Source organism: Podarcis tiliguerta, assembly GCF_965153285.1.
Source record: "Podarcis tiliguerta genome assembly, chromosome: 5".
Classification (NCBI taxonomy): Eukaryota; Metazoa; Chordata; class Lepidosauria; order Squamata; family Lacertidae; genus Podarcis; species Podarcis tiliguerta.
The window spans coordinates 83,088,805-83,107,115 of NC_139538.1; the positions used below are offsets into that span (position 1 = coordinate 83,088,805).

General features: G+C 43.9%; 2 protein-coding genes across 7 annotated transcripts in view; one reads left to right on the plus strand and one right to left on the minus strand.

Moving 5' to 3' along the window:
- Nucleotides 1-2: 2 nt before the first annotated feature.
- Nucleotides 3-15,754, plus strand: AP3M1 (adaptor related protein complex 3 subunit mu 1). 3 transcript variants are annotated; one of them, XM_083440529.1, is made up of 9 exons: nucleotides 3-136; nucleotides 4,173-4,448; nucleotides 5,617-5,788; nucleotides 6,741-6,878; nucleotides 7,385-7,470; nucleotides 8,978-9,111; nucleotides 11,072-11,279; nucleotides 12,744-12,888; nucleotides 14,867-15,754. In XM_083440529.1, exons 2-9 carry the CDS (start codon nucleotides 4,176-4,178, stop codon nucleotides 14,965-14,967), a joined length of 1,257 nt encoding a protein of 418 aa, XP_083296655.1. In that variant the 5' UTR covers nucleotides 3-136; nucleotides 4,173-4,175; the 3' UTR covers nucleotides 14,968-15,754. The 3 variants fall into 3 exon arrangements, with proteins under 3 accessions (XP_083296655.1, XP_083296654.1, XP_083296656.1); XM_083440528.1 differs by lacking the exon at nucleotides 3-136 and adding an exon at nucleotides 379-515; XM_083440530.1 differs by lacking the exon at nucleotides 3-136 and adding an exon at nucleotides 438-530.
- Nucleotides 15,755-15,915: 161 nt separating this feature from the next.
- Nucleotides 15,916-18,311, minus strand: part of VCL (vinculin) — a 104,118-nt gene continuing 101,722 nt past the window's right edge. For all 4 annotated transcript variants that reach the window (XM_083440337.1, XM_083440335.1, XM_083440336.1 and 1 more), the window contains one exon: nucleotides 15,916-18,190. In XM_083440337.1, coding sequence (XP_083296463.1) covers nucleotides 18,044-18,190 — 147 coding nt within the window. In that variant the 3' untranslated portion in view covers nucleotides 15,916-18,043. The remainder of the gene's footprint in view (nucleotides 18,191-18,311) is intronic.

An 18,311-nucleotide genomic window follows, 5' to 3' on the forward strand; every position in this document is an offset into this window, starting at 1 on the left:
AGGAGGCGGGGAGAGATTTACGCACGAAAGCGCGCAGGGTAGGCTGGGCGGAATGCCTGATCCAGCAACGGAGGGGATGCGCGGGCATTGGGCTTAAAAATAAAATAGGCGGAAGGACCTGGCCTCAGATTTTCAGGTAGGACCGGCGATAATGCAACTCCCAGTTCTGCGCCTGGGTGAATTGTTAGCAAAAAATTGCAGCTAAGGATGAAAACGCGCCCAGCGAAGTTCGCTGCGCTCCAAAACTCCGGAGCGAGGATGCATCGTTCCTTTTGGACTAGGAAGCGCAATGGAGATGGCAGGGACATTTCTAGGAAGGCAGGCGCCCGGGCCTCTTCCAACCGCGGCTTGCATTTCAGTGCAGGCAGTTTGCAAGGGCGCCCTGCCGGGGTGTGGTTAGCGATGGGGCTGGCCCCATCGGAGGGCTTCGCAGCCATCTTTTTGCCAGCGCTGCTGCTGTGTGGCTTGGCTTGTGCCGGATCCTGCTGCTCTAGAGTCAGTTTTCCGCTTGGAGGGTGAGTTGGTGGAAGGTTCGTGCGTAAAGGCACTTAGTTGCGCGTAGTTACGTTTCAGTTGGAGGTTAGGACTGAACTGGCTGCTTAGGATACAGTCCCTGACCCCCGCCCCTACTTACCTGGAGAAAGCCCCGCTGCATGCAATAGGGCTTACTTCTGAGTAGACATGCTGAGGCTTGCGCTGTCGGTGACTCTTTGGGTGGTACCAGCTGGTTAGAGAACTAACAGATGTTTCTCCAGGCTGCTTGTAAAAAGAAATGCGATTCCTGGAAATGCTAGAAATCTTGCTGCTACTTCTGTAATCCTTTGCTGAACTAATTTGGAGGTATTTTCAACTGTTGCGGGTTTGTTTTGGGTGGGGAAATGAGACGTGAGAAATACAGCTGGTCCCGAGGGTTGCATGCGCGTTCACCGTTGAGCTAATGGCAGCAATATAACTTAAATTACATGAGGGCTGAAGTTCTAGGTGAATGAAATAACTGGGCTGTTTCCTTGTAATTTGGAAGATGCTTGTTTGTCCTTTAGGCGTGGCAAGATGTAAAAAGCAAAAGACAAAAAAATAAAATAAACCAAACACCCATATACATCATCTCCTCCAGCAGTACCAGAAAATAAACTTAACTATTGTTACACAAACCGGCCTGCAGACTTTCAAATATTGGTTGGTGTTGGCTAAGCCTCAGGAGTTTGGGTGCCCCACAAACAAGGGACAGGCAGATCTGAATGGTCCATATCAGACTTCACACCAGGCAGTGGTTAAGGAATCTTAATTACATGTTTGTGTGGCGGCCATTGGCAATTTATAGTTTGCAGCTGGCTAGCAATCCAGAACTGGAAACCCTAGCTTGAAATGGATATGCAAACAATGGTTTGTGCTATTGGATAACTGACAAACCAGAACAGCTGATGGACTATAGAGATAGGAAAGAAAGGAGTGTTGTCCACACCTTCCCTTCCACATCTGAAGCTCTTTTTTGGAATTAAGGGTGCTCTTGTCTGTATGGATGCTGCACAAAGCACCCAATGAAATATTTCATTATTAGGCTGGGTCATAGCAATTGAAGTCAAAAGTAGCTTCTGCTTTGGGGGATGGTGTTGTGTTTAAAGCACAAGGTGCTCATTCTGTTGGCAGTGGAATGCACTGGGAAGGTGTTTCCATAATTATTTTGCTACCTCTATACAGCTGTCTGCTGAATTTCTTTGCCTTTAGTGTAACTAGGAGAGGAGCAATGGAGCACCTGCTGTGGGCAGATCCTAGTAAGGAGTGCAAAATAGGCATCCAATATGTTGACAGTTGTTAAATTAATCCTGGATTATATCATATTTCCTTTTCAGTATAAACTAATGTTCAGGACGGCAGTTGAAAAGGCAAGTTCTGCTGACTCAGAGGGTTAGTTGGGGCAGTGGTCCTGTTGCAGCATTTTTTTTTTGCTGCCATGCTATGTCATGAGTCAGATTCGTTTTCAACTTTGCAATCTTTCAAAACAAACAAAAGGCCTCTACACATTCCATTGGTGCAACCAGGGCAATAGCTTTTATATCTGTTTCTATCCTAGTGAAGGACAGTCATAACCATATGACACCTAGCCAGCTTTTGGCAGATCAATTTGGGAGCAAGAAAAATCACTGAGATGTGAAAAATGGAAAATTCATTGGTAGCATCCTTAAAAGCCCATGAACATTTTCATCAGTGCTACTGGCAGAAAAGGAAGCTCTTTGTGATTGCGTTGCAAATTGCAAAGATCTTCCAAAGACATTAATGGTTGTGTAATGTATTGATAGCTATTAAAAAGACATTAATCATGTATAATTTTCTGTTCAGCCTAGAACAATAGGGCATGTTTTTGGGATGATACTGACTTGCCCTGAGGCTTACACAGTCTTGAGGTGAAGAACTTGCCTCAAGCCCTCCAGATGTTGTTGAACTCTGTTTCCCAGCAACCCCCAAAAAGCTAGGCACCAAACGGCTCCTTAAACCAGGGTTACAGTTGCCAAAACGGAATGCCTAGTTGCCATTTTGGGGCCAGATGGCTCAAAAGTCATATTTTTCACTACAGCTTTTTGGTTCCTGAAATTCATTCTGATTGTGCAGATATAATATAACAGAATTCTACAGTGGTGTTATTAGGGTGTGAAAACAGTCGAGATCCAAGGATTCCCAGGCAGGCACCTCCAGATGATGGAGACATCAGATACCATCCTGGTGCATAGGCATTTTCATTTGCTCACAAGTAGCCAATAGCCAGGCCTGGAAAATTTCAAACGCTGCTTGCAGATATTGTTGTACTGCAGTTCCCATAATCACTGACCATTGGCCCTGCTGGCTGGTGCTAAAGGGAGTTGGAGTCATAGAATTAAAGCACTGTAGAGTTGGAAGGGACATCAAGGGTCAACTGGTCCAACCCCCTGCAATGCAGGGATCTTAACTAGATCATACAAGACAGATAACTATCCAACCTCTGCTTAAAAAGCTCCAAGGAAGGAGCATCCACAACCTTCCAAGGGAGTCTGTTCCACTGTCAAACAGCTCTTCCAGTCAGAATGTTCTTCCTTATGTCCTTATGAATAACATCTGGAGGGGCAGAGGTCCCCCACCCCAGATCTACTCCATCACTCTCTGAACTATGCCTCTTGAACTTCCTTAGTCCTTCTTTTGAAGCTCTGTAAGTTAGTAGTATTAACTGCAACTTGTGCTATTGCTACTGAAATTTGTTGTCTCTTGAAGATTTACTTGCAGAGCCTAATTCTGATTTGATACACAAATAAAATCTAAAGGCTATGCCTGGCTAGCTATTACTATTTCCTCCTCCAGCTAAGTTCCATTGAAGTTTCACTGAAGACTGTATCAATGAAAGTCTGTGCAAAAACGGGGTTTGTCGACTTAGCAGACAAAGAATACGACTCGCTGCTTTCCCCAAGGCTGAGATTTTCTAACTGGTGTGTTCCTTTCGTCCTGTTAGGTTCCTGGAAAATCTCTTGTCATGGAGCTTTAAAACATGTGGTTTTTACTAATGCTAGCAAAAACCTTTCATAAACCGGCTGTGTAGATAGTAGTAGCAAATTTATTAAACCAGGTAGCACACTTTTTAGTATTTAAGTAACGCCTTTTACAGTGGCATATTAAATATAATAATGCTTTAGGAAATAAATGGGGCACTTCAAAATGGCTGCTACCATTACTCTTGATTTGTTTATCTTTGCTTAAAAGCAGCTGGCAGTAGAACCCAGATGACTCTCATAAACCAGTAAAAATCGCTATAATGAGAAACTACTTAGGTATTTTGTAAACGTAAAAGTAATATAAAAACCTCTGGTGAGTTTAACGTAGGACTTTCCATACGTTGACTCCAGCCAAGTGGTATTTAGCTAGTCTGCAAATTGTTTCAGATGCAGCTCTGCAGGCAAATTTTCCTGACTGCTAACTTGGATTACCTTGCAGAAAATTCTGAGTTTCAAAGGCTGGGCTTCAAAGGATGGGTTCTTCCACTGACCCTCTTCCAAACAGCACACAGCAGTTATGTTTATATGTAGCCTGAGCTACCTCTTCTAGTGTATATGGTTCCCCCAAAGTTGCGGGGGGGGGGGAGGGAGGGAGCAGATCAACAGCCCAAAATAATTGTTTATTTGCATTAATGTGTGTGAATATGTCTCCAACAGAAAATGATCCACAGTCTGTTTCTTATAAACTGTTCTGGTGATATATTCTTGGAGAAGCACTGGAAGAGCGTTGTCAGCCAATCTGTGTGTGATTATTTCTTTGAAGCTCAGGAGAGAGCGGCCGATGTTGAAAATGTGCCTCCTGTCATCTCCACGCCTCACCACTACCTCATCAGCATCTATCGGGATAAAATATTTTTTGTGTCTGTCATACAGACAGAAGTGCCACCACTCTTTGTCATTGAATTCCTTCACCGTGTAGCAGACACTTTTCAGGTTAGTCTGTGGATCAATTGTAGGGTTTCAGAGGAGAAACGAAGGTCTAATTCCTATGAGTTGCGGGCCTTGGGGAGGTTCTTAGCCAGGTATAGGCAAACTCGGCCCTCCAGATGTTTTGGGACTACAGTTCCCATCATCCCTGACCACTGGTTAGTTAAGGATGATGGGAGTTGTAGTCCCAAAACATGGGGAGGGCCGAGTTTGCCTATGCCTGTTCTTAGCCACGTGAGCATTCCACGGGGTGCTCAGTTGCATTTAAATACACTTGTCACACACTCTGGCCTGTTTGCCTGGAACAGGCTTCCTCAAACCTGGCCCTCCAGATGTTTTTGGCCGACAACTCCCATGATCTCTAGCTAGCAGGACCAGTGGTCAGGGATAATGGGAATTGTAGTCTCAAAACATCTGGAGGAAGCCTGGCCTGGAGGATTCCTCTCCCACTTTTATATACAACAAGCATTTAACTTTTAGAAATGCTTTGTTTTGTACAATTAACTAGTAATGTAATGAATTAGCCCAGAGTGGGTGAAATTGGGTAACCAGAATAGAAATAATTTTAATCAAATACAAAAACAAAGTGGTAGTTAGCTTTTTGATTGAGAGGGGCTATCACTAAGAGGAGCATCTGTCTATATTAGGGGTGGCAGGCTTTGACAGGTGGGAAAGCCAGCTCACCTGAGAATTATAGGCACCACTCTAATGTCACAGGTGGGTTGCCCTGCCCACCTGCCAAAATTCTTTGCAGTCCCATCTGAGCATGGGAGAGCAGGGAAACAATTCTTTGCAGTCCCATCTGAGCACGGGAGAGCAGGGAAACAATTCTTTGCAGTCCCATCTGAGCACGGGAGAGCAGGGAAACAATTCTTTGCAGTCCCATCTGAGCACGGGAGAGCAGGGAAACAATTCTTTGCAGTCCCATCTGAGCATGGGAGAGCAGGGAGAGCTGGACATCAGCTCTGGCAAGGACTGCTCCATTGCATTGCAATGGAGAAAAAATACCAGGTCTGCTTGCTTTTACTGCACTCAGCCATTCATCTTAAGTGAGGTTCAGAAAGCTTGTGGAGCATTAGGCTGTGGCAGTTGCTGAATATAACATGGTTTTTAGGTGAAGGAAAAGCTTTTAACTGGAATAAATCGCCTCCTTTGCATCCTCTGCTTGGTTTAGGATTACTTTGGAGAGTGCTCAGAGACTGCAATTAAAGACAATGTTGTTATTGTCTATGAGCTTCTTGAAGAAATGCTGGACAATGGCTTTCCTCTGGCAACAGAATCCAACATCCTGAAAGAGCTCATTAAACCTCCCACGATCCTGCGCTCCGTTGTCAACTCCATCACAGGTACCACGACAGCTTCCAAACGCAACTCGTTCTTGAAATCAAAGGCTTGGACCACTTTGTGCTTCTCCAAATTTCTGTTGGTTTGTGCAAATTCAGGAAGAGAAAACTTTGAATGTTTCTTAAGTTCCTGAGCTATGAGAGCAGGATCAGATAACATGCCCTCCGCCTTGGAGAAACTGGCTGGGACTGATGAGAGTTGCATCAGCCATGTTGGCTGCTCCTGCAAAAGAGGGCCAGACCTCTTATCCCATGACTGCTAAATTTATCCAGCAGCAGCATTTGCTTAGCGGGGGCTTTGTCAAAGAACTATGTAGTATTTACCAGACCAGCCTATCCACTTGCTTGTTGACACTCTCAAATCACTCCAGATGGCACTGAGGCTAGGGCTGGGCGATATATCAATATATAGTTCAAAACGAGTTTCATGAATCGGTTTTATTATTTTTGACCTGGCAATATATCATGAATCTTGATGTATGTGTGTGCTATGTAAAAATCAAAAAGTGGGAAACACCGTGAAGCCAGCCAATGCTCTACAGAGCTCCATCCTTGATATTTAGCTGGTTATATATCGCAAAAACCAGATATTGAAAACCAGATCTCGCCCAGCCCTGGCTGAAGCAAGATTTTCCTTGTTGATTCTTCTGCAAAGATTCTTCGTCCGTATACACATTGGGGAAACTGGTGCACAGTGCCTTTAAAGATAATGTATGCTTTGTACCAGTTTACCTCGGACAGATGTTAAGCTAATTGGCACGTAGCTTCCTGAGTCCCTTGTTAAAAATCAGCATCACGTTGCCTACTTTCCAGTCATTCAGTAAGGAGGGTGGTGGGTTTGTGTGTGTGTGTGTGTGTGTGTGTGTGTGTGACTGTGTGTGTGTGACAGGTTTTTTTGTTTCCTTAGGATATTGATTTCTTACTGGTTTCTTTTGGCTATTCTTGTATTTCCAAGGCAGCAGCAATGTGGGTGATACTCTTCCAACTGGGCAGCTGTCAAACATTCCCTGGAGAAGAGCAGGAGTAAAGTACACCAACAATGAAGCTTACTTCGATGTGATTGAAGAAATAGATGCCATTATAGACAAATCTGGTACGAGGCTTTCAAATGTGTGTTCTTATCCTTGGCAGAGTGAAATGGAAGAGTTAGAGCTTCACGAATAGTCTTCAGTAATATATTTTATATAGTAGCTTGGATTTCAAAGTTCTCAGTGAAATTTGATATCTCAGTAAGCCTACCTTACAGGGTTGTTGTAATGGCAATATTAACTACTCACATGCTATAGATAAGGGGCCAAGGCCAAAACTGAATGACTTTCTTAAGACCGCTTGATGAGGTCATGGGAGGAACAAGATTTGGAAATGGCACCGCTTGTTCTTCTAGCAGCAATGCCACAGTTGCTAAAAAACATCTTCAGTTGTTGTGGCAATTCAAAAAACATATCCCCAGGGCAAATAATATCCAATGAACTGAAGTCTGCCTGAAGCACATTAAATTAGTTTATTTACCTGCATAGTGCTAATGACTCCTTAAGATTTGATCTGCTGATAATCCTCTTTTAAGAGATCGCTCGGTGATCTTTCCTTCCTCTCTGCCAGGCTCCACCGTCTTTGCAGAAATTCAAGGGGTCATTGATGCCTGCATCAAACTCTCGGGGATGCCTGATCTTTCACTTTCTTTTATGGTAAGCCGCGTTTTCGTTTATAGTGTGTGTGCATGTTCGTTCTAAATAGAAGTAGAGGTCTGCATTCACCTGAACGCAAACAGAACCCTCCGCACAATCGTGGATCCTCAAGCAGCTGATTGGTGCTGTGAGCGAGTTCCACTTGGGAAAAACAGTCAGGATCTCACTTTGGTTCCTGATTGGTCTTTTGTAGCCATGTAGGTATATGATATCAGGTGTGGGAGCAGGTGGGCATGGTTTGTGGGGAAACTGCCCAAATTACCATTAGTAGTAGTAATTTCTATACCACCCTTCATCCAATGATGACAGGTTGGTTTGCAATATAAATTGAGGCCCAGGCTGGGCTAAATCAGGCTTATGGGCCAAAGGTTCCCCCATCCCTGCCTTAAACAACAGTGAGTGAGAGGAATTAAAGTAATTGTGCAGGAGAGGGACCCGCTATCCCAGCACTAACTGTGTTGGACAGACTCCCAGCAGTGTGTCCTTTGCCTTGTTACTGCTGCTTCCAGTCGCTCTGGCCAGCCTAAATCTGAGTGAGTGAAGTACCCGTGATCTAGATTATTCAACCCATGAGAAGGGGACCTCTGTCTAAGCTCCCAGTCTGCGCCACTCAAGCATCAGCCTGCCTTCCCCCCCTACCTCCTGTTAACTTAAAACTGGTACTGTATTTCAAGCAGTCAGGGCAGCGTGGAGGGAGCCCTGTCCCTGGGTGGCAGAGAATCCTGCCGTGCCTCAAATTCTAAATGCAGTAAGTTCATTAAAGAAGGGGAAACATATGAATGGCAGTGAGTATTTATTATTCATTTATTTAAGCACCAACGTGCACAGTTGTGTACAGAGAGTCACTTTGGGGCTCCATGAAGTGCCCAGAAAAAATGGAGAAAATAACTTGGGAAGGAAATGAGTAACAGCCATGGGGTGATCCACTGGCAAAGGCTAATTGAAGCACTTGCAAGCTGCATGTAGGGAATGAGTCTGTTATAAGCGCCAGGAATCACCTTGAAGGTGAGGAGGAGGCAAATATGTGTGTTGCACAGAAGGACTCAGGTCTATCACAGTTTGTGTGTGTGGTTTATACACAAATGAACGTGAGGGATAGATGTTGGCTCTTGAGAGTTGAAGCACAGCACTCATCCAAAAGCATTAATCATTAACTAGTGCAATCCTGTTCATGTTGACTCAAAAGAAAGTCCCACTTAACCCTAAATTAGTTTGCATAGGCTTGTGGCTATTGTCTCCTCCTATCTTCCAAAAACCTTATTAGTTGGCACATGACAGTGACTTGCCAAATAACAAGGCAGTGAGTTTAACTGGGCCAGGTTTTGAAAATCTCTAGATTTGCTAACATCAACATATTCTAATGAATATGAGAGGGAAATATTATGACGCTCCAGAATGAATAATGAAATCCTAAAACTGTAGAGTTGGAAAGAAAAAGAACCCTTAGGTCATTTAGTCAATGTTTAGTATGACTGAGAAAGTGTTTATCTTGATCCACCTTCTATAGAATCCAAGACTCCTGGATGATGTGAGCTTTCACCCCTGTATTCGATTCAAGCGCTGGGAGTCAGAAAGAGTGCTCTCCTTCATTCCCCCAGATGGAAACTTCAGATTGATTTCCTATCGAGTCAGCTCACAAAAGTAAGTCTGAAGACGAGGGGCTGTGTATATACACAACAGTTGTCTTTGCTGTCATCCACGATCCTGTTAAACTCTCTCTAATCTTTTCGTTGCTGCCGTACGCATGCTGATACCTTTCTGTAACCTCCGTAGGACAGGTCTTAGAAACATTGGCTAATATTGCTTATTTTTTCTGTGCCTAACAAAAACTGAGCATCTCTGTGTGCAAAAAATTAGGCAAATCCCTACCCACAGACTCAGAAGTGGTTTTGTTATGAGGATCCCATAGTTTGCTGAAAGCTAGTTTACACTGTTGATGAAAGAAAATGACACGCTCTCTCCAGTTCACACACCCATTCACCTGTTGTCAAATGAGGGTGGGTGACATTTTGGTGGGTTTCCCCCCCTAATTTAGGGGTAAATTATTTTTAAAGGCTAGGATTTCACCAATGGTGGGAGTGGCTGGCTTTTTCTCTAACAGTAATGGAGGTTCTTTTGGTGACTGCCATTGTCACACTCCATGGCATGTATGTGGGTTACTCAGGGAGGTGGATGGCAGTCACTGAGACAAACTCCTTTTGTTGTTATTTTAAAAAGCAGGGAAATATGTTAGTAAGCCAACCCCAGCTATGCGGAACAGTTATATGGCAGAACATTTCCAAGATTCTAAGCCATTTGTCTAGGAGTTTGTCTAGTAGTTGTCTTGCGGCAATCTCTCATGTCCATTTAGTATAACTGCAAATTGTGTTTCTTATTATTAGTTTCTACTGTTTTATTGATTTATTGCATAGTTGTATAACATACTCTGTTCTGAAGGGGAGAAGGTCATAGCTGCCTGGGAGTGGGCCCCAGCCAGCAGAATGGCTGAGACAGGTTCCACAGTGGGGGATGCACTGGGACACCTGGTCTTAGTGATCACGGTTAGGAGGAGGAGTTACGCTAGGATCAGACCATGTCATTGCTGAGGAGGCAGGTTTAGTCGTCGTTTGAAGACTATCCCGGCCTCCAGGTCTGGCCTTGACCAGAAGGATACTGGAATCAACAAGGGAGACCCACATGACCCTAAGGTGCTGCTGTGCAATGCCAAGTCAATGATTCACAAGACCACCGTCATCTACAACTTGATCGTGGATGGAGGACTTGACCTGGCATATGTAACAGAGACTTGGTTGGACAAGGCAGATGGACCTGTTCTTGCTGCTGCTTGTCCACCAGGTTTCTCCTATGCACAGCAACCCAGGTCATATGGGTGGGTGGGTAGGGTTGCAGTGGTTTTTAGGAAGTCATTAGTTTGCACCAGGTGTCCTATTGGGAAGACCCGGTTTTCTGAGTTCATGTTCTGGAAGTTTGGCAATTGGGGCAATATGGGATTCCTTTTGGTGTACTGACCTCCCCGCTGCACCAACGATTCTCTGCCCGAGCTGCTTCAGGTCGTGACAGATGTTCTGCTGGAGACACCTAGTTTGGTTGTCCTAGGGAATTCTAACATCCATGCCGACACGACCTTATAAGGGGCTGCTTGGGACTTCATGGATGGAAAGCATGGCCTCCATGGGGCTGTCCCTGAATAAGTTTGGCCCAACTCATAGCTGCTGACATGCCTTAGATCTGGGTGGGAAAGAGAATGGAGGGGCTGTAAGGCAAACTAGATTTGGGCTTGATTTAGAATGCAGGGGGAGAGAATCATAGAATTGTAGAGTTGGAAGGGACCCTGAGGATCATCTAGTCCAACCCTGTGCAATGCAGGAATATGCCGCTGTCCCTTATGGAGGATCGAACTTGTAACCTTGGCATTGTCAGCACCATGATCTAACCAACTGAGCTATCCAGGGAGTGGAAGCGGAACCAGGAGTTCACTGTTCTCACCACTTGCCTTCATTCATTACAGGCCTCCACTTCCCAATGTGTTAAACAGCATCTCATATTTGATATGTGCCCACACGGTTAATGACTGCATTTAATCTCCTTTTTGAATATATAGTTTGGTGGCCATCCCAGTATACGTGAAGCATGCGATTGGCTTCAAGGACAACTCATCTTCGGGAAGATTCGATGTCACAATTGGGCCCAAACAGAACATGGGGAAGACGGTGGAAGGAGTCCTCATGACCGTTCACATGCCAAAAGCGGTGCTCAACGTGAACCTTACAGCCACACAAGGCAACCACACGTTTGATCCTGTCACCAAAGTAAGTCCTGTTGTCCTCTGTGGGTTATATAACCCACCTTTTGTATTAATTTAGAGGGGCTTTCTCCAATGAAATGAAAAGAGGGGTGGTGCCTGCCATGTGTAACGGAGCATTGGACCAATTCATATGGCCGCTTGACCTTCTCTCATCGCTGCTTAAGTGTGCTCACCTTTGACTGCCTTATAGGATGCTGGGAACACATGACAAGACACCTTTGGGTTGTATTCAGCACTGTGCAAGCAGCATTCTGCTTAGGCAACAGGACCCCCACTTCCTCCCTTCTCCCTGTGCATCCCCCAAAATCTCCATCCAGGGAGTGTATGGGGGGGCCGGTTTCAGAGGAGAGGAGATAAGGGAGAAGTTCCATTGCGCAAGTGGAAATCGGATACAAGCTCACGCCTCATACTTGAGCTTTCCTTGCAGTTTCACACAACTGCTTAACTTGAATACAGCCTTGCCAATGTGAGCTAAATGCCCTGTCATCACGCACACACTTACCTAACACAGGGATGTTGCAAGTGTAGCGCTGGCTCATGGTTCTCGAGCAAATGATTAGAAATAGCCAGGTTAATGACACTCGAGAATTGCACAGAATTTTGAGTCCTGTAAATCTTTCACTCAAAAGGGTAAGGCCTCGTGACCATTGTCTTCTCTGTACATCCCACTGACTCCTCATTTTTCTGCTGATTTCCTTGCCTGCCAGAAACATTGCAAAAACAGCTGGGTGCAGAATAAAACCCAAAGATTGCTTATTGTGCACGAATGTCCTCAAATGGATATTAATTAGGGGAGTTATTTTGCATTCCATTTGCCTCGACTGAAACAAATGTTTCTGGCCAGCTTTTCTCCCTCAGCTTCTCAGCTTGTCCTATTAAGGTTACAGTCCCAAGTACCCGATTTAGCAGTAAATCCAACTGAACCGTGAGGCTTACTTCTGAGTAAACATGGATAGGATTAGGGTGTGAGGCTGCATTCATGCACATGAGCCCTTGTAAATCCTGCTCAAACAAACAAAGAATTTCTTCCAAGCAAACAGGGTTAGGGGGTGAGGATCAGGCTCATTCTTGGAAAGAGCCCCAGTGGAAGAATATTCTGTTGCTTTCTTTCCCTTGTTTCTGTTGCTTTTTGGTTTAGAAATGTAGGTTAGGAGCTTGCTGGCAGCAACAAAGCCGTTTGCTTCAGGATCCTCAGCCAGGCCTTTAGCGTGTATCTTGTCCAGCTTTTGTGAAACAGTTTTCTCTGTTTTTGCCCTGCTTGAAAGAACAGCTGCTGCATAGCAAGAAAGCCACAAGCCAAGAGGCCTCTGGTTCAAAACCTCCTGGAAGTGGAGCAAAGTGCCTTAGCCAGTTATTTAAATCTCATCTTCAGCACATGCCCACTATAATATGGGGGTGACAATGTTGACTTTGTTCACAGGAAAAGCAGTTTGGAAAGGCACTGTTACCACTACTGTTTGTTGTTTAGGTGTTAACATGGGATGTTGGCAAAATTACCCCTCAGAAGCTGCCCAGCCTTAAAGGGGTGGTGAATTTGCAGTCTGGAGCGCCCAAGCCAGAAGAAAACCCCAACCTGAATGTTCAGTTCAAGATACAGCAGCTGGCTATTTCAGGTAAGGTGCTTATCCCATTGGCCTGGAGCAGGACTTAGCGTTGAATTTCTCTCCCAAACGTCTGGGAACACACAGCAGGTTGGGGTGAACTTAAGACTTCAGTAGCATATTTCAGTTCTTGAAGGCGACATGCTTAGAGAGATTGGCCAGTTCCTGAGTTTCAGCTCACAAGCACAGCCAAGAAGCAGGAGAGGGGCTAGCTTTCTCACCATGCAGTGGCTCCCAAAGTGGGACAAACAGAAGGGGCAGCAAACTGCAAGGAAGTTGAGCAGAACAGATGTAGCTCTCACCAGCTCCCCCCCACCACCACTTTCTCTCATACAAGAGAGATTGTACTGTATGATGATGTAAAATGTGTTTTACAGAGGAAAAAGTACTTTTATAAGGAGATAATGTTTGCATGAAGTTTGGGCTTAATTCTTAAAACCACTGGGCTGACTAGTTTTGAGAAACCTGCTGCAGCTGGAGCTTTTTTAAATAAAAATAAAAATCTGATTTAAATCAGTATCTAAAAGTATCCACCCTATCTCCTGCAATAAAGGCCGTCCCCTCTACCTCTTATCTGCCACCAATGGCATTTCAGTAGTCTGTATAGAATGTGGGACCTGCAAAAATATTGCAGTTTGTCTACCAGAAGGAATGTTCCTTTCAAGGCTCTAGCTACCGCTTTTCCAGAATACTAAGAGCTGCATAGTTAGTTCAATTGTCTCTTCCTCTGCACCACCCCTTTCCTATTTGGCACTTCCCATCTCCCGAAGGTCAGTGAGCACGCTCTGTCTTCATTGGGCTCTTCTTAGGTGGGGATTGCCCCCTTTTGAACTTTAAATAAGTTTTGCATTTCTGCATACTGCAGAGTTCATCTGAACACATTGTCCCGGCCACCTTGTTCCTCAGCAGCCCCATTTTGGCTCCAGTCCTGTCGATAATCAGTCACCCAGGTTTGCTATTAGAGGAAGGAGCTGTCTGTTTTGCTGACTGCAGAACTGTGCTTTGGGGCACAATATTGGCATCCACCATAAAGAGTGTTTTCCCCCCCCTTATTGCTGTGAAGATAGCAAATGTCTGATGCCTGCTGAAATCTTAAAAGTCTCAGAAGTGGCTGAAGATTGCCACTGCCTAAAGGGCTGTGTGTGGCCTCAGAGCCCTGCATAATATTCTACCGTGTTCACATTTTAGCGGGGTGGTTCTGAATTTGTCCTATTATAATATTGCAAGATGAGCACTTAGACAACATTTTATCTTTGTGATGTTTTGAATTCTGCATGTTTTAGTAACTAAGTTATAGTGTGGCATTTTTATAGCAAGTGCAATGAATAATAGCAACAACAACAACATCTATCTCCATGACTAGCAAAAGGGGGCCAATTTGAACAAATTCAGCTGTTCATGGTGCAGAATTGTAAGCTGAAATTGACATATACCCAGTTGACCTTTCCCACGCTGATGCGCTCTAGTTATTTTGGACAACAATGCCCATTATCTTTTACCGCCGATTATGGCTGATGGATATCCATCAACTGGAGGGCACCAGCTTGGGGAAATAAAGCTCATTCCAAGTTACCGTATTTTTTGCTCTATAAGACTCACTTTTTCCCTCCTAAAAAGTAAGGGGAAATGTGTGTGCGTCTTATGGAGCGAATGCAGGCTGCACAGCTATCCCAGAAGCCAGAACAGCAAGAGGGATTACTGCTTTCACTGTGCAGCGATCCCTCTTGCTTTTCTGGCTTCTGAGATTCAGAATATTTTTTTTCTTGTTTTCCTCCTCCAAAAACTAGGTGCTTATTGTGGTCTGGTGCGTCTTATAGAGCGAAAAATACGGTATATCCCCTATAAATTGAGAAACTGGCTACTCTGAAGGACTGACTTGCTGTCAGTAGTTGTGCTAAACAGATTTTTTTCATGAGGGGTTCCTCCGTTGTAAGAGTTGGGCTCTGTTTAAAGATTGTGTCCCTAAAACCTATCTTGTTCCTTATTTCAGGGTTAAAAGTAAACCGCCTTGACATGTACGGAGAAAAGTACAAACCGTTTAAAGGTGTGAAGTACATCACAAAAGCAGGGAAATTCCAAGTGCGAACATGAGACTCAAGATCCCTGCTTTCTTGGCAGATCCATGTGGGGTTTTCTTGGGATTCCCCCACCCCAGTTGAGGGGAAGCAAGATGACTTGGTGACTTCAGTTACACTTAGATGCCAGTTTTAACAGTTCCTCTTGATTAGACTCATTCCCATGCACTACACCTCTTCAAATTAAATCATAGTTTAAAATAGGTCTTTATATATGGCTTTGAAATTAACTTTCTGTAACAGTTCCCTTTTGCGGGCTGATTGGTTAAATGACTTGTGATTGCGACTGAGGACTGTCTGCAGAGCCAGCTAACACGGTACACTGCCAAGCAAACTACCAAAGCACAAGAGGAATGCAGGAACTTTTGGACACACACTTTGGGACATCGCTGAAGGTAACTGACATTCTTCTTATAGCCTGTTGGAAAGGGTATTAGGGCATGTCACTTTCTAAGTCCTATTCAGAAACAAAAGGGATCTGGCCAGAGGGATCTGCAGTGGTACAAACAAGGCTTTCCCTGCAATGTTTACAACATGCTGCCTTTCAAGCCTAAACTGTTTTTTGCCTTACAAGCTTGTGCATTCAGCAGACAATCTGTAGCCAATTCTGGATTTTCTACAACTTGCTTTACTTCGAAGGTGACAAATGTATGGTAGTGGAGTCTTTGCATTGTCCCAATAGGTGCCACCACTTTGGAAAGTTTTTCCCCCCCTCTACGCAATTTGTTTGTGCCATGCAAACCTCAAGAGCAGCTTAACAAGGTTGTACTATTTGTAATGAAATAAAAGGGAATTCAGCTGTACTGCCTGGTCATTCTGTTAATTGAGTTACTGAAATGCGTACACAATGAGCTTTCGTTAAATGGTGGTGCATTTAGTGCTGGCACTACTGTGCCAAACAGTCTATATTCAATGAGCAAAGTCGTTTCCCCTTCAAACCTGAAAATACTGACCTAAGTGGACATTTTATACAAATGCATTTTATTTTGTTTGAACAGAACAAAGAAGGTTGAAAATATTAGCATATACAACAAAATTCTGGTTTATAAACAAAGGTATTTAGTGGCAAAATGCTCCTAACTGACATTCAAGTTTGCTTCATCTTAGGTTTGATGAACAAGTGTTCAGGAAAGCATAAATTGCATAAAGTGTGGAGGATATTAACTTCTATAAAAGACTTTAGAACTTAGTAAAACATTCTGAAGAAATATCCAAGGCAAATATGAGTCAGAGCTTTCCTTCAAACATTCCTTAACAAAAAGCAGTCTTTGGTATATAAACCGTCATGTAATTAAAGGCATTAGTAATATTGCATTAATACAAAGTCAAGCTATTAAATGGTGATGATTTTAAAAGCTCGTGATGAAAAGGCTGGACTATATGTTGGTAAAAGACATTCAAAGTCTCCTCTTCCTGCTGAGTTCATGCAAAGGCAACAAGGCATCCAGACTAAGGCTGTGATGTTCCCTTTCATCTTCTGGTTGTGGCTACTTATTGCCAGAAACCTATGTGACAATTTTGAGTACCGCGCAGTCACTAAGTATTCAGGAAAAGGTGGGCAAGCAAATTCCCTTGCTCTAGGCAGTTGTAAAGAAGTCATTAAAAGGTCATTTCTGTTTTGTTTTTTTTAAAATCCCTTTTAAATTGCACCAGAAAGAGGGGGCACAGAAGTTAAGTTTAAAGAAACTTTTAGCAGGTAAACAAGCGCCGCCTCTTAGCACTTCTATAGATCTCCTGAGCATGAACTTCTGTTGCGTGACAGCATAGGGGCACTGCAGCATCAGTACATAATTTATTTGCAAATACACAAGCTATTCAGAAGTAGGACTAGTGATTTGCGCAGGAACATCGCCCTGCAAAAGACAAGAGGTGCTCTTTCATTAGTGTCAGTGGCGCTTCTGCGAGAGGTATCTCTGATGCACGGGGCCCTAAATTATCTGCTCTATGCAACTGCAGAAGACAACGGTGTGTAGATCAGTACAAAAATAAAGTCATACTACTTCAGCACTAAGCATCCCAGTTTCCCTACCATGGTTGAAAGAGAACATTCCATTTGCCAGCCGATTCAACTGATGGGCACTGGATTTGAGGAGTGTTTCACTGTGTAAAAGCCCAAAGTGATCATTATTTGTGTTACCTCATAGGAGACGTTCTGCTTTCGTACCTTCTCCAACACATCCCAATGGTGATTGGCTAGAACAGAGAAAAGAACTGTTCCGCTGCTAAAGCAAGCAGGATAATCAAAACGAAACCTGATATAAACACACATTTTTGTCCTATGGGTACAATTTTAAAAAAAGGACAGGGAGGACAAGCAAGACATAGCCTCATGCCAGTGGGAACAGGCTGAAATATAATTTAAAACTCTCCCAGCTGTTTTGTAAGGGATGCTGCATAATCTCTCCCTGCTCCCTCTCAATTAAATGCTCCAAACGGTTATTAGCGGTCAGTTTCATCACCAATAAGGTGTTGAACTGACTAATGGCAGCTACTCCCAGATTTTGATGGCTTTGAGATCACTATTGGGCAGAACGACGAGCAGCAGTAGCTTTTGAATACAGCACCTCTTCCCTTGCAGCAAGGGAAAACTTTTGAAAGAAATGAAACAAACTCAGCAACACACTGGTTTTTAAAAAAGTTAGAGGAAAGGGAGCAGAAAACGGAAGTGCTGGACTGTTCTGTCTTCTGATTGTCCCTCACAATAAACAGCTAAGCAAACCAGCTTCCCAGAGTTTTCATCCATGCTAAAGTGAAATCTGCATATACTGCCTCTCCTAGAAAACCACTGGAATATACGCTGCAGAACAGGGAGGGGAAACTGAGGTTACAGAGTTCATGAAAACGGGAGATATAAAAAAACCCTCAAAAGCAAAGAGAGAAAAGCTTGTCGTTGTGGAAGCTAATTGTGGTGAGGTTAGATACCAAAGGTAGCTCAGCACACTTATGAAAGCCCTTAAGAGAGGGAGTTCCGGGGGGGGGGGGGGGGCTAGTTTTAATCGCTCAAGCACCTTTTGGCCGTTTACAGAATTCTCTTTGCTCCAACAAGGGGGTTTTCTATTTAAAAAAAATATGCTTAGGGGAAAGGCAGCGCTCTACTGGTACCAAGGAGTTTTCCTGACCCAGCGTAGAGTGAATCCAGCATCTGTTCTTATTTTAATGGAGGCGGCCTCAGCTTCCCGAACTGTTTCCTTGACAGACTGCATAAGGTTCTGGGCATTGTGAACCAACATCTCCGTGGCCTGCAGAAGAAAGAGTTGTTTGAAAGCACTTAAATATATATATATAAAGAACACAAGCATTTTCAGATGAAAACCTGAGAGGCATGGCTCATTTTTAGAATAAAGAGCATCAACAAAAGAG